Below are 15,114 nucleotides of genomic sequence, written 5' to 3'. Positions count from 1 at the left end.
GCAGATTAAGCGAATTTATATTTTCCTGATTGGATTTACGCTTAAATGCCTCCTTAAATATATCCATATCACATGTATTCCCTATTTAAATATTTTATGTTTGAAGTAAATACATAAATTGATAGGTAAATTAGTTTAATCAAATAGAACTGAACTTATTCATGAGTCAAAAAACTAGAAACAAAAACAATAACAAAAACAAGTTAAAAGTCAGCTGCAATTTAAAGAATGTTAAAACATATCACTTCTTCCCACCAAGTTTAGGCTTCTTCAATTAACCTCCTCTGTGGCCTGAAGGTCCTTGTTGATCTTCGCAGCTGAGGAGGTACATTCGGGTGTGGTAAAGCTTCTGCAGGGGATGTTCTAGGTCGTAGCTGAGGAGTGGAATTCGGATGTTGTGAAGCTACTGTAGGGAATGTTATAGGGCTAGGGAATACAGCTGGTGATCCATGGTTTTCCGAATTCCGAACATGTACTTCTGCATTTCGTACTTGGAAATCTGAAGAAGACAGTAGCTGTGGTAATTGTTTAATGCAGGGGTCGTCTTCCTCTTCCGATTCATTGTCTTGGTAAAATTTCCGCATTTGACTTGTATGTCTTTTAGTGTGTCCATTAGAATCAATCAACCATGTGTTCCTACCTAACTGTCTAAGTATGGTTCCTATTTTCCATTTTACTTTCCCTTCAACAAAAGTACGAATGTACACTTTACTCCCAATAGAAAAGCCTCTGGTTTTCTTATATCGCAGCACTTCAGAAGGTTCATCTCTTGAGTTTATCTCTTGTGAAGGTTTGATAAAATCTAATTTAGTTCGCAGATTACGACCCAAGAACAAAGATGCAGATGTTTGTCCAGTTGCAGTGTGAGGTGTAGCTCGATAGCGAAATAAATATGTCCTCAAGTTGTCTGTGAACAAGCTAGGCTCTTTATTGTACTGTAATTTGTTCATAGCTCTTTTAAAGGTATCTACATTTTTCTCCACTTGTCCATTTGAACTTGGGTGAGCTACTGGAGTCGTAATATGTTTGATATTATTACGCAAGCAGAAATCTTTAAAACCTTGAGAAGTAAATGAAGTTCCGTTGTCTGAGACGATTGTTCTAGGTATTCCATATTTACACAACAAATTCTTGAGCGCTTCTACTGTCCTTTCTGTGGTAATAGAGGACATAGGTACTATTTCTGGCCATTTCGAGAAAGCGTCAATTACTAAGAGAAACATTTGTCCGTAAAATGGTCCAGCAAAATCTAAATGGATTCGACTCCAAGGTTCACTTTCTTTAGGCCAGTTGAATAGATGTTTTTTACTTGGTAAATCTTTTGCAAACAAGTTACATTCACGGCAACGGTGACAAGTCTGTTCAATTAGAGCATCCATACCTGGCCACCACACATGACCCCGAGCCTCTGACTTCATTCTGACCATGCCATTGTGAGATTCATGTAAGTAGTTCATGATGTAAGTTCGGTATTTAGGTGGAATAACAGTTCTTATTCCCCACAGAAGACAGTTATTATGTAGAGTCAGTGCATCTTTCTTAGAAAAATAAGGCTTCAAGTTCTCCTCTGGACACTTATTAGGCCAACCAACTTTTACATAGTGCATCACCTTCTTCAAAACAGGGTCCTTAACCGATTCCTCAGCGATTTCAGTACAAGTAATAGGAATCTCGGACTGCACTTCTGTTTGAATTGTCGCTACTATTGTATGGTGTCCCTCATCATTGGAATCAAAAGAGTTAGGTTGAAATGACGGTAATCTACTCAAACCATCGACTTTACCAAAATTTTTTGTAGATATGTATTCAATGTCATACGTATAGTTAGACAGTATTAGTGCCCAACGCTGAAGTCTATTGGCAGTTGTGGTAGGTACCCCTTTCTTAGATCCAAAAATTGTAAGCAAGGGTCTGTGGTCGGTCTGTAAAATGAAGTGTTTTCCCAGTAGATATGGGCGAAATTTCTTTATCGCAAAAATGATGGCCAGCCCTTCTCTTTCTATTTGAGAATAGTTCGCTTCAGTGGAAGTCAATGTTTTTGAAGCATATGCAATAGGCTTTTCAGAGTTGTCAGAAAATCTATGAAAAATTGCAGCACCGATTCCTACAGCTGATGCATCCGCAGCAAGAATGATGGGTAACTCTGGATTGTAATGTGTTAGTATAGGTGCATTCATTAACAAGTCTTTTAATTTGTTGAAACTGCGTTTACACTGATCAGTCCACAACCAGTCTACTCCTTTCTTCCGCAGTTGATTTAAAGGATAACACACTTTTGAAAATTCTGGTATGAATTTGGAGTAGTATGTAACCATACCTAAAAATGCCTCCAACTCTTTGACATTTGATGGCTGTGGCATATCTACAATGCCTTGAACTTTAGAATCCGAAACTTGTATGCCATTTTTAGTTATGACAAACCCAAGATATGTCACTGTTTCCTGCATAAACTTGCATTTATCTTTGTTCAATTGGAATCCAAACTCTTTAATTTTATTGAAAGTATTCTCTAGATTTTTGTAGTGTTCTTCATCATTGTGCCCTGTAACAATTATATCATCTAGATAGTTTGCTACGCCTGGCAACCCATTCAACATGTTGTACATAACTTTAGAAAATATAGCTGGAGCGGATGCGATTCCAAAACAAAGTCGCTTGTATTTGTAAAGTCCTTTGATGGTATTAATCACTAGTAAGTCTTGTGAATCTCTATCTACTGGTATTGATAAGTAGGCATCAGATAAATCTATGACTGAGAATTTTTCTCCTCCATTCAACTTAGCAAATATTTCCTCAGGTGTAGGTAGAGGAAATTTCTGAATCTTTAAAGCCTGATTCAATCCTGTTGAAAAATCTGCACAAATTCTTATTTGACCAGAAGGTTTTTTAACAACTACACAAGGTGCAGCCCAATCAGAATAGTCAATTGGTTCTATCAGATCAGCTTCTACAAGCCTGTCGATTTCCTCGCACACTTTGTCCTTTATTGCAAATGGAACTGGCCTTGCCTTCTTGTAAATAGGAGAAGCGTCTTCCTTTAAAATTAAGTGTGCCGTGAATTTTGTACAATGGCCACTTTTGTTACAAAAGAGTTCCTTATTAGAATCAATTAATTTACTTAAGCTCATTCTTGGAAGTGAACTTTGAAACCCTGACCTTGAAATGTCATCAACTTCCTTGGAAACCCATAAAGAATCACTTTGTAATGAATTAAGTGGCAATTCGTTGATTTTAAGCTCCTCGATCCAGTCTCTACCTAAAAGATCCTGAGTGCCACCTTCAGCAACGTACAGCTTTAGCTCTCTTTTAGTTTTCTTGAATGTCACTTTAACTGTTCGTTCACCAATCAAGTTTATGCAATGGCCACTATAAGATGTCAGTTTTGTATTTGAATGTAACAAAGGAAATTTTCCCAATCTTTCCCAAGTTCGTTGACATATAACAGAAACACAACTTCCTGTATCTAGTTGCATATTAATTAAAATACTATTGATACAGATAGAAACCCAAATTGGAGAAAATACACTGACGTTATGACACTGAAGACCAAGAGAAAAAATAGCTTCATTTGTCAACTTAGGTGAACAATCAAGTATGTTAGAGTCGATAAAGGTCCTAGAATCTCTTCCTTTTTCATTGTCAGTGAAATTTACTTGTCGGTTGTACGTTCCTTTTCCATGTCCACCAATTTCTTTGTTTTGAAAATCTGTTCTCCTTTTAATTTTGCAAACTTTTGCTAAGTGACCTTTTGTATCACAATTATTACATATTGCATTTCTAAATCTACATTGGTTCCTAAAATGGTTACCACCACAAGAATAGCATAAATAGTTTGAATTTGTATTTAGAACCTCTCCATTGCTCTCGTTATCGGAAAATGAAATAAGATTTTTCTTTGCTGAAGTGGTAAAAACTGAACTTAATGTTCTAGCAAATTCAAGTACAGTATTGAAATCTGTGTAATCTTTCTGAAGTAAATTAGCTCTAATAGAATCTTCATTAATACCCATTATGAAGGATGTAATGAGAGCATCTTGATAAAAGTCACCAGGGAAATCACAACTGCTGGCTAATTCTTTTAAGTTACTTGCAAAGGTGGGCAAAGATTCAACACCTTGCTTCAGTGAAAAGAATTTTACTCTTTCGGCAACTTTAAACTTTACTGGTTTGAAATGTTTTACCAGAAGTTCATAAAGTTGTTCATAAGTGAATTCACTAATTTCTTTTGGCTTGCAAATAGTTACCAATGTTTTAAGAACTGTACTATCCAGGCAGTCAATGAATAAACATCTTTTAATATCATCATTTGTAATATTGCCCAAACATAAATTTGCCTTGAATTTAATATTCCAAACATCAATGTCGCATAAATTAGGGTTAAATTTTTCACATCTAGGTTGACTTACCAACATAGGATTATTAAGAGTTGCTGGTAATGTATCTTCAGACATTATAATGAATTAGCCTGTAGAATTGAATAAACTATCTTGCACTCCAAGTTTTCCATAATCCCATCCTCGTCGCCAGTTTTATGTTTGAAGTAAATACATATAGTCCAGTCAAGGAATGAGGTGTAGAGTGCGTGAGCAGGTAACTAAGCGATTCCTTCAGAAACTTGTTCAGGGGGCTTAGGGTGTTAACATACCAAAAGTCCTGACTCCTAGGTGGTGAGCCAGGGGGTGGAGGGGGGGAAAAGGGGGGGGAGAAAGATACGCATTTTGGGTTTTTTGATTATATCTCGAAAACTATCAACTTTTTGTATACTATAGTAAATCATAAAATTGAAGAAGATTAAATTTTCTACAAGAAAAGTACATAATGTGTTTATTTTGGTTCAACAGATTACGAGTTATAACTTATTTAATTGATATCTTATTAAAATCTTCTTCCATAAGAAATACATGTAAATTAGTATGCGAAATGGGGCGAATCCTATCCGCCCAAAGGAAATATAAATGATATTCTGGAAATCTTGACAAAATTTCCAGTAATTTGACACTTCAATCATTAAAATTGACCCAAAATTAAGGCGAGGGCGAGGTAACAAAATGTCGAGTTTTAGTGTTTTTTTATTGGTAATACAAAAAAAAACCTTAAATCATCCCATTTTTAAACGCTCACCCTCGCTTTAATTTTTGACCAAATTTCATGATTAAAGTGTCAAATTACTGGAAATTTTGTCAAGATTTCCAGAATATCAGTTATATTTCCTTTGGGCGGATAGGATTCGCCCCATTTCGCATACTAATTTACATGTATTTCTTATGGAAGGAGTATTTTAATAAGATATCAATTAAATAAGTTATAAATCATAATCTGTTGAACCAAAATAAACACATTATGTACTTTTCTTGTAGAAAATTTAATCTTCTTCAATTTTATAATTTACTATAGTATACAAAAAGTTGATAGTTTTCGAGATATAATCAAAAAACCCAAAATTCGTACCTTTTTCCCCCCTTTTTCCCCCCTTTTTCCCCCCTCCACCCCCTGGCTCACCACCTAGGAGTCAGGACTTTTGGTATGTTAACACCCTAAGCCCCCTGAACAAGTTTCTGAAGGAATCGCTTAGTTACCTGCTCACGCACTCTACACCTACTTTTGGATCATTCATTGACTGGACTAATAAATTGATAGGTAAATTAGTTTAATCAAATAGAACTGAACTTATTCATGAGTCAAAAAACTAGAAACAAAAACAATAACAAAAACAAGTTAAAAGTCAGCTGCAATTTAAAGAATGTTAAAACATATCAAAATAGAATTAGTTTAACGAGTGCTTAGATTTGCTGCAACAGGGAGGGTAAAAAGTGTTTTTTGTTGTAAAATGTTAATAGTTTTGTACAAAATTAATGTATTTTCCAAATTCGATCAAAATATGTTCATAAACAAGCAAACTACGACAGTTAGTTGATTTATTCTCCACGAGAATAACATGGGAATTTTAAATTTAAAATATTTTGGAATTTTCTCCGTAACCATTAGGCGCATAATAACGCTTCAATATACTAAATTATTTATTATTTTGAGCTCTACAAAATGGTTTGGAAAGAAATTGTGAAATTTTGTGTTTTTTGGGTCAAAAATGGGGAAAACATATTTTTACCCCATAAAATTCCTATAGTCACGGCCGCCTTTTAGTCCGATCATGCTGGTTCGCGAACTCGTTCGAATAAATGTAGGTTTACACGTTTGTACCAAATTTAATCAAAATCGGATCATTTTTGCTCGAGTTATCGTGCTAACGGACACACATATATATATATGTGAATTTGAACGGATGGTGTTTTTGGCCTCTAGGAACCTCAAAACGAAAAAGTAAATCGGTCCCGGGTCCAGGTCTTACCATGAGTACTACGGTAATAGCTTATTCCCTATATGGGAAATTCGCTAAAATCTGATTGTGTGTGTGTGTTTTACTCGATCACATAGCAATAACTGAACCGACTAGGCTAGTTTCTTTTTCAATTATGATTATACTACCAACGTACCACCCTAAGCAATGTGAGGGTTTCGGATTCCACTTTAGTAGGACCATGTAGGACTATGGTAGGTCCCTTAGTTGCCATTAGCTGTATGGGCTATTAATTAACAGCTGTGTTCAAGGAATATGTCGGCCTACGGCCTTAGTCACTAACAAGACTACCAGATCGCGCCACTCATCTCCATTCATACTTGGCTTAAAATACCTACTTTGATTGGTCGCCATTTCACTGTAAAGTATTAAAAAGTATTAAGGATTATGAATTTCCCACTTTGATACTGACCAAAATCAAGGTCTCTACCCCATTAGATACTAGATACTCCTAAAATTATAGATTAAACATACTAACATACTCCCTTAGTAGATTTGTCATCCCTATTGATTGATTGTAAAATTGATTATACATCTCCCCAAGACTGGGACGGGTGGCATCGTCCTGTAATCGAGCTACTAGAAGGTCACGGATTGTGGATATTTATTGGCATGCACTGTGGATGTGATACTCCCCAGTGTGGATTAACGTCCGCACGGGTGAGTACTACGACTATCCGCAGTACCATCCTGATAATTAGACCAATTCGTAATTACCAAGGCAAAAATGTGGTTCGGATTCCACTATAAACTGTAGGTCCCTTAGCTGTATGGGCTATTAATTAACAGCTGTGTCTAAGGAATGTCGATCTTAGTCACTAACAAGACTACAAGATCGCCACTCATCCTACACTCATCTCCATTCATACATGGCTTAAAATACCTACTTTGTATGGTCGCCATTTCATAGAACAGTATTAAGTAGATATTTATTCATCGTCATTTGAAGCTCGGGAAAAGTTCTGTGACCCCTGTGGTCCCTGGTAAATTTATCTGATACGTAAATACCGTAGACTAGACATGCCAACACAAGACAAGTCAACTTCCTATCCCATTGTACATTTTAAAGCTTGGTTTTAATGTCATGTTTACTGTTTATGATTAGATAGTTTTATTTGCTAAAACCATGTTTTAAATAACTAAAATGACAAAAAGAAAATATTAACCAAAACACGCACCTAGTGGTACCGGAAAAAATAAAACTTATTAATCAGTCTTCAGCGCTTCAGCTGATCCATAAGGATGACAAATCTACTAATATAAGTAATCGTTAAATGTAATACTAGACCCTCATCTGGTAATAGAGTACCCTCTTTATATTATACTACAGTATATAGATTGATCAATGGCTGGATTCAGCTGTACATACAGTATTACTGGTATTAAGTTTGAATGACACGTATTGACGTATTATTATATTCATCGCTGTTTGGTAAAGTGACTTATTTCAAATTTGGAATGTTAATGTTGGTACTCCCTCACCACCACCTCTTCTCTTCTTCTCTCTGTGCTGTTTGTTTCTGTTTGTTTGACATTACAGTTTAGTCATAATTGATTGCCAAATTTGTTGTGTTTCTTCTTTCTAGTTTCTAGTTTCAATCGTCTGTTTGAGTTTTGAAAGAGTGATTATTATGCGTCTTGAAGCTCTAGCTTCAATTGACATTTGTTATTAAATATTTCAGAGTGTAATCTCTCATTCAAGTTCTCTTCAGGTAAGCAAAATTTCATAGATAATTGTTTATTCTTCCCTTTTGGATAACATGTAAAAAGGGTGGATTTCATAACACCTCCACTCCACAACTTCTCAAGCTTTTAAGCGATTTTCACAAGTCAAGAATATGGTTATTGTTCACAATATAAGCAGTTCAACAATTTTTTTTAAAGAGGCCCTCAATTGCAACTTTTTCTCATAGGCTAAAAGTTTAATTCTTTAATCACCTGCCAGAGTTTACTGGATACAATTTTTAATTAGGCTTACCTAAGCCAACTTATCTGTGAAGCGAGTGGTATTGGTGTGAACCTGGCAATAACTCCAGCCATAAGTAGTGCGCACGCCCGAAAAAATCTATTGCTGGCCGATTTGCGGGAAAATACGGCCGCGTAACATATTACCGATGATGTCACCAGATAGAGGACACTTTAACGGACACGACAGTATCAATATCATGTACCTGGGGGATAAGAAAGGGGGGGTAAAGTCAGCAATAAGTAGAGCGTGTGCCCTACTTGTTGCTCGGTTAAGAGGGGGTCTACTGTAATCAATATTTTTAAATATATCTATTATAAAATTAAACTATCATAACCTAAACTAACCAACCAAACTTGCTGATGGTGAAAAAACCGCACAAAAGTTTACTAATCGAATCGATAGTTTCAATCGATATTAGCGTAGCCCAGTTAAGAAACTGTACCCTTAGTTTATGCTCTTTAAGTTGTCTAGGCCTAAAAGCAATCCTTGGAAATCATGCAAAATAAAGTGACTGTGGGAACCTAGCCTATATTAATTAATAGGCTAGTAATTCACCAGAAACTAAGTTTAAATTTTTACCTGAAAACAATGGTGCAAACAATTTTTGCTCACAAAAACTAAATAACCTACTCTATGATAGTTTGAATTTTATTATTTTGTTGTAATTCTTGTCTGCTTGTCTCTGTTGCCTTTAACTCACTGTTATGTGCATCTTAAATAAAGGATTAATGGATCGTCTACCTTATACCTCCTTCTTCCTCTTTTACCCACAATGTGGGATTGATAGCGTCACTTAACACGGTTACTAATCGAAAAACAATATTTACAACTATTTACAGTACCTTCGGCAGGCTAACTTACAGGTTTCTTAAGTCATCCCTTAGATACTCTGAGATGTCGTAATAGGCCCGGCTCTTGATGAAATTGTTATTTATTTGTTAATTTAAAAAGGAATTTTTGAAAAGTAATAGCTAGCCTAGTAAAATCTTATCTATAAATTAGCCTATTTTGATGATTAAAGAAATGCTTGTAAGTTAGTAGGCTAGATGGGTAGCTAAATTATTTAAAGTTTTTTTAAAGGTACCTAATTCATGTATTGTTGTTAATGTTTGTTGTTGTTTATTTAATTGGTTAGTTACAGCTCGTTTCTCTCAGATATAGCGATGTTCTTGAACCTCCATCCATGGTTCTCACTTTGTTTGTTATTTTTCGGTGGGCCGCTCCTCGGGCCTGCACATGGACACTGCCTCAAATGTTTTTAAGTCCAAAAACTGGATATTATGTTGTGGCAGCTTATTACAGACTTATAGCTGACATACTGTAACTAAATTCCTAGATAATCACACCCTGGGTAAATCAAGCTGATGGCGCTGCCTGGTGTTGTGCTGGTGGACGTCATCACGAGTGATGAAGGTTGTTAGCCTATATTGGCCCTAACATGCACCAGACAGAGAAGTATGTAGTGGCCAACTACAGTAAGCAAACCAAGTCGTGCAAAAAGGGGTTTGCAATGAGCACAATACTCACTCCCAGTAATAATCCTTACTGCACGCTTCTGGAGCTTAAGCACTTCAACAACCTTTGGTGAGTGTCCCCAGAGAAGAAGGCCATAGCTGACATGGCAGTGAAAGAGGGCATGGTACACAATCACCAAATATGCCTCCATTTCACAGAATTTTAGTTTTAAGAGGAGGAAACAGATCTGAGAGAGTCTGTTGGTCGTCTGGTCTATGTGATGGGTCCAGCTGAACTTCCCATCAAGAACAAATCCAAGCAATTTTACTGGATCCTGAACACCAGGCTGATCTCTGGAATGGCTGCAGATGATGTGCTACGTCTTATCCTCGTTTAGTTGAAAACGGTTTGCCAAAAACTAGGCAGTTGTATCTTTAAGACGCTGTCTGGAGATGACTAAAGCTTGATCGATGTTCATACCAGCTGACAGGAGAGAAGTGTTGTCCGCAAACATGAGGGTAGTTCCAAGGTCGTCAAGATCAATTATCATGATGAGAAAAAGGGTAGGCCCAAGCACTGAACCCTGGGGAACACCAAAATCAACGGGCAGAGTGCCGGAGACAGCTCCACCAACTGGTACGACCTGCGAGCGTCGTTCGAGGTAAGTAGTTAGGGACGCGTTGCAGAAAGTCAACAGTCCCGGAAGGTCAAATAATTTATACCTGTGCCACTAGGTCAAAAACTACAATGTTTGCAGTGTCTGTAGATCAAAAATCCCAGTAAGTCAAATAGTACAGTCCGGGCTAAAAACGTAGTCTATGTTAAAGCAATTGACTTATTGGGAATTTGACCTAATGCAACAGCAGTTTTAATAAAACGAAATAAGATAAAATATAAGTTCAGTTTCGCTGAGTCAACAGTGCCGGAAGGTCAAAAGTATAATCTGTTAAAAACAACGATAGTCCTCTCGACGCATGACTTCAATAATTTCGTGTTTTGGTGTACTTAAAGTTGTGCTAAGATTTTGAAAATTGGCACAGAGCTTCTTGGTTAGTCCTACTCAATGACTATTTTGTTGGAACTTTAAACTATTTACCGATATAATTAATAAAAATTGATATGTATGGTGAAATAGTTTTAAATCGTGATTTCTAACATGAAAAAGTTAGCATGCGAGATTTTTGTTTGTTTTTGGGTTAGAGAGGTTTTGTCTGTGGCAAAGTTGTAGCCAAAAGTGTGATGCGTAAAATATATTTTTTTGAATTTTTTACAATCAGTGGTTCAATAGATAATTTGGGTTGAAGAGGACGGCAAATTTAGCATTTCGCAACGCATGGAAAGAACTACATCGTACGATGCGACTGCTGAGTGAGTGGACTTTTAATTTACAGTTCTAAGGACAAGAAAAAGATGAATATACAGATTACCAGTACATTCATATTATTTATAAAACATCTTTCTGTATTACCAGCTTACATTTTTCACTTATATTAATAAGAATACATCACAAACAAGGTATTAAAAATAAGCGAAGAGACACTTTACCTAGTAATTCCTTGGGTCAAAATAAACAGAAAATGAACGATAACATTTTTTCCAAAATCGTTTCGTTTACCAGATATCCGCCATTTTGTATTTTTTACATACAAATATTTATCTTTACACTTTTCCAACCGATGTTTATGAAACTTGGTATGTACGTTAAGGTAGGAGAGACCCATGTTAAAAAAAAGATTCATCTCGATTCACCCTAAAATTTCGAAATTTAACACTTAACTACATACTTTACTATACCACAATATTTACGTATCACCATAAATCTTTAATAAAATAAAACGTCCTCTTTTTAAAATCCAAAGTAAATCAATTTAATCTTCCTTTTTTGAAAAATATAGTAAAAAAAATTAAGCGATGTTAAAATAACGACAGGCGAGTTTCGATCTGGGTGTTAAAGGTTTGAACCTAGGAGGATTTAACATTAATTAACATTAATGTTTAATCCTCCTAGGTTTGAAGTGATTGAGAGGAATACATGAAACCGAAGGGGGGAGGTAGCAACAAGTGCACTGGTACTTACTAGTGTCCAATTACAATTTCAATTGTAATTGGGATATCGGATACGGTAAGAATTAGAGAAAACTTTAAATGGGGGACATTCCTTTATTTCTTGTGGCAGTTAAAAATATGATTTTAGTTTTTTGAAATTCAGCCGCCATTTTCCAAAATGGCGGCCAAATTTGAAATTTCTTATGGAACACCCTATATTTTATCATGTTTTCGGATAGAATATGCAATTTAAAAACTTTTCTATAATTGACATTTTTTCGATAAACCGACTCGTTTAGGAGTTATAGCCTATGGAAAAATGACTTCCGGTGTACATTTTACATCATGTAGCTCCTAAACAAGTAAGTTTATAGCAAAAATGGGAAGAGTAAAAAAGTCTTACAATTGCATCCACATTCCTAAAAGACCATAAAATTCATTAAAAATATGAATTATATTATTTAAAAAAATGGCGGCAAACTTGAAAAGTGGAAAACTTTTTATTTTATAGTCTTAAAGGAATGTAGATGCAATTCTAAGACTGATTTACTTTTTGCAATTTTGCTCTAAACTTACTCGTTTAGGAGCTACATGATGTAAAATGTAAACCGGAAGTCATTTTTCCATAGGCTGTAATCCTAAACGAGTGGGTTTATCAAAAAAATGTCAAAGTTAACAAAGTTTTTAAATTGCATATTCTATCCGAAAACATGATAAAAAACTAAAATCATATTTTAACTGCCACAAAAATTAAAGGTATGTGCCCCATTTAAAGTTTTCTCTAATTCTTACCGTTTCCGATTTCCCAATGGTGGACTCCTTGAGTTGATCACCCTGTATATATGAATTTGAACGGATGGTGTTTTTGGCCTCTAGGGACCTCAAAACGAAAAATTAAATCGGTCCCGCGGGTCCAGGTGTTACCATAAGTACTACGGTAATAGCTTATTCCCTATATGGGATATTCGCCAAAAACGTAATAGTTATATAGAACAATAGTACATTCAACCAGCTGTTAGTTAAAACAAATTATATGGGACTAAAACAAATCAATGATTATAAAGATTCCTTTAAAAATAATTTGAACATCCTACAATTTTACTATGCATATTTAATTAATCTGCCATCCTCATACCTAAGAATTGAATGGATCAATGGTCAGCATTACACATAGTATAAATAAGTCAACTCTAAATATGTCTTTAAATTTGAATCCAAATGCTGAATGTTTACAGCTGTTATGTTAAGCAAATTATATTGTACTAAAAGCTAGCTTAGAAGGTAAGCGTCGGCTGCTAGACTTTTTAAAAATTGAAACTTAATTTCTAAAAAACTGGGACCCTTAATTATAATTATGGCTTTGACATTCCCTAGTTCTCAAAATTATCTTTCTTTCAACATAAAAATAATGAAAATCCGTCGACTGGTTGATTCAGAATGTGAAAAACCTCATTTACGTTTTAATAATATATATGATAGTTTGGACAGGTTTCAACCCTTCCGAGGCATAATTTTATGTGTAGACTACATTATAACTCATAAAATAGTTCTACAATTAAATGGATCTCCTTTTACAAACGTATATAATAACCAGAAATTTTCAGATCGTCCTTGCGTGTATTTTATGCCACAAATTTTGACGAAAGGCTTTTCATTACATAAACTATACCTATTTACAGTGTTGACCAAACAGTTGGCAAGAAGCATTAATAGATAAGCTATGTACCAAATATGATAATTTTAGCTTTATTCTAATTATGACAAAACACGAAGTAACTAAAAGCGAGTTTTGTTGGTGTAGTAAGCGTTGCAGGAGGTCTACTTTACACTGAATCGACGTTCACTTTTATTGCTTTTGATCTTCCGGCACTGTTGACTCAGCGAAACTGAACTTGTATTTTACCGTATTTCGTTATATTAAAACTGCTGTTGCATTAGGTCAAATTCCCAATAAGTCAATTGCTTTAACATAGACCACGTTTTTAGCTCGGACTGTACTATTTGACTTACTGGGACTTTTGATCTACAGACACTGCAAACATTGTAGTTTTTGACCTAGTGGCACAGGTATAAATTATATGATCTTCCGGGACTGTTGACTTTCAGCAACATTCCCGTAGTTAGGATGGCAAGAGCGGCATCCCTGATCCCATAGAAGTGGAGTTTCCTTTTCAAGATGGAGTGGGAGACACAATCAAACACTCTACTGATATCACAGAGAGTCAGAGAGAGAGCTTGATGATTTTCAAATGCATTTTTCACGCTTGCAGCAACTTTTGCAACAGCATCAACAGTTGACCTGCCCTTATGGAAGCCAAACTGCATGTTCGAGAAGAGGTTAAGTCCCTCAAAAAATGCTTCAAGCTGAGGTTTTATGGTGGCTTAAACCAACTTTCCGAAGACAGGTGTTATGGAGATGGGCCGATAGCTACCAAGCCTCTGGTGGTCACCCTTCTTATAGATAGGGTTCTAGAAAAAGAATCCAAGAAAAGAACTAACCAATAAAACAAAGCGGGTAATTCCAATTATTAGTGCCACTGAGCATAGGCCTGGATTAAGTTGTAAACTAATGCGGATTCGTGACATTATGTGTTTTATTTATTTATTTCAACGGCAAGAAGCCAATTTACAAACTATACAACATGCAAGGATGGTTTACAGACAAGTATAACTATGAGGAATATAATGCATGGGCCTAAGATGGCATTTACAAGAGAACTTAGAACAAGTAGATAGATATTGCAGATGTTTGAAGTTAGGTTAGGCTATATTAGTCAGGTAATTTTTAGGTTATATTATTAACCAATGTTGATCATTTGTTAGAAGGACTACTCATTTTGTCAAAGCTCTTTTTCCCCAAAAAAAGTTCCAGAACAAACGCACCGGTAACTTAGTTCTTTCCACTAAATGTTGTTCCCTGTCCTCCCTTTCAACACTAGCCAACAATCACGCAATTCGTTCTTCTTCATCCATTTGATAATATAGCAAAATAAGCTCAAACACAACCGGGCACACACGGAACTAGGCTCCTGGAAACCCGTTACATCACAGGGCGCTGCTGTTTTACTGGAACACTCCCCAAGGTCGACTGACAACTGGGAGAGGGGTAAGAGTAGCCAAAACCGTTTCTGCAAAAGGTAAGGCAGGAGACAAACCTGCCGAACAAAAACAACAGTTTTTATAACAAAAAATGTAGTGAACCAGAGGTAACATCCGTGATGCGTCCCGATAGAAGGATAGACAAATTCTTTTGCTAACTCAAAAAGCAAAACGAGGAAAACGTAATTTT

The 15,114-nt window shown here is 35.8% G+C and overlaps 2 protein-coding genes across 2 annotated transcripts in view; one reads left to right on the top strand and one right to left on the bottom strand.

The window, feature by feature from the left end:
- Positions 1–260: 260 nt before the first annotated feature.
- LOC128995591 (uncharacterized protein K02A2.6-like) lies at positions 261–14,150 on the bottom strand. Its single transcript, XM_054420608.1, has 3 exons — positions 13,926–14,150; positions 10,260–10,422; positions 261–3,331 (listed from the first exon to the last, which is right to left on the bottom strand). Exons 1-3 carry the CDS (start codon positions 14,148–14,150, stop codon positions 261–263), a joined length of 3,459 nt encoding a protein of 1,152 aa, XP_054276583.1.
- The window catches only part of LOC128994152 (serine/threonine-protein kinase Sgk2-like), a 39,341-nt gene continuing 32,145 nt past the window's right edge, over positions 7,919–15,114 (top strand). The window contains exon 1 of the mRNA XM_054418475.1: positions 7,919–8,067. The gene's annotated coding sequence lies outside the window, so the exon portion shown is untranslated. The remainder of the gene's footprint in view (positions 8,068–15,114) is intronic.

The sequence above is a fragment of the Macrosteles quadrilineatus genome, unplaced genomic scaffold, assembly GCF_028750875.1.
Source record: "Macrosteles quadrilineatus isolate MER2022 unplaced genomic scaffold, UCM_ALF_1.0 Scaffold_5__1_contigs__length_97177068, whole genome shotgun sequence".
Taxonomy (NCBI): domain Eukaryota; kingdom Metazoa; phylum Arthropoda; class Insecta; order Hemiptera; family Cicadellidae; genus Macrosteles; species Macrosteles quadrilineatus.
This window is presented reverse-complemented; position numbering and strand designations above follow the sequence as displayed.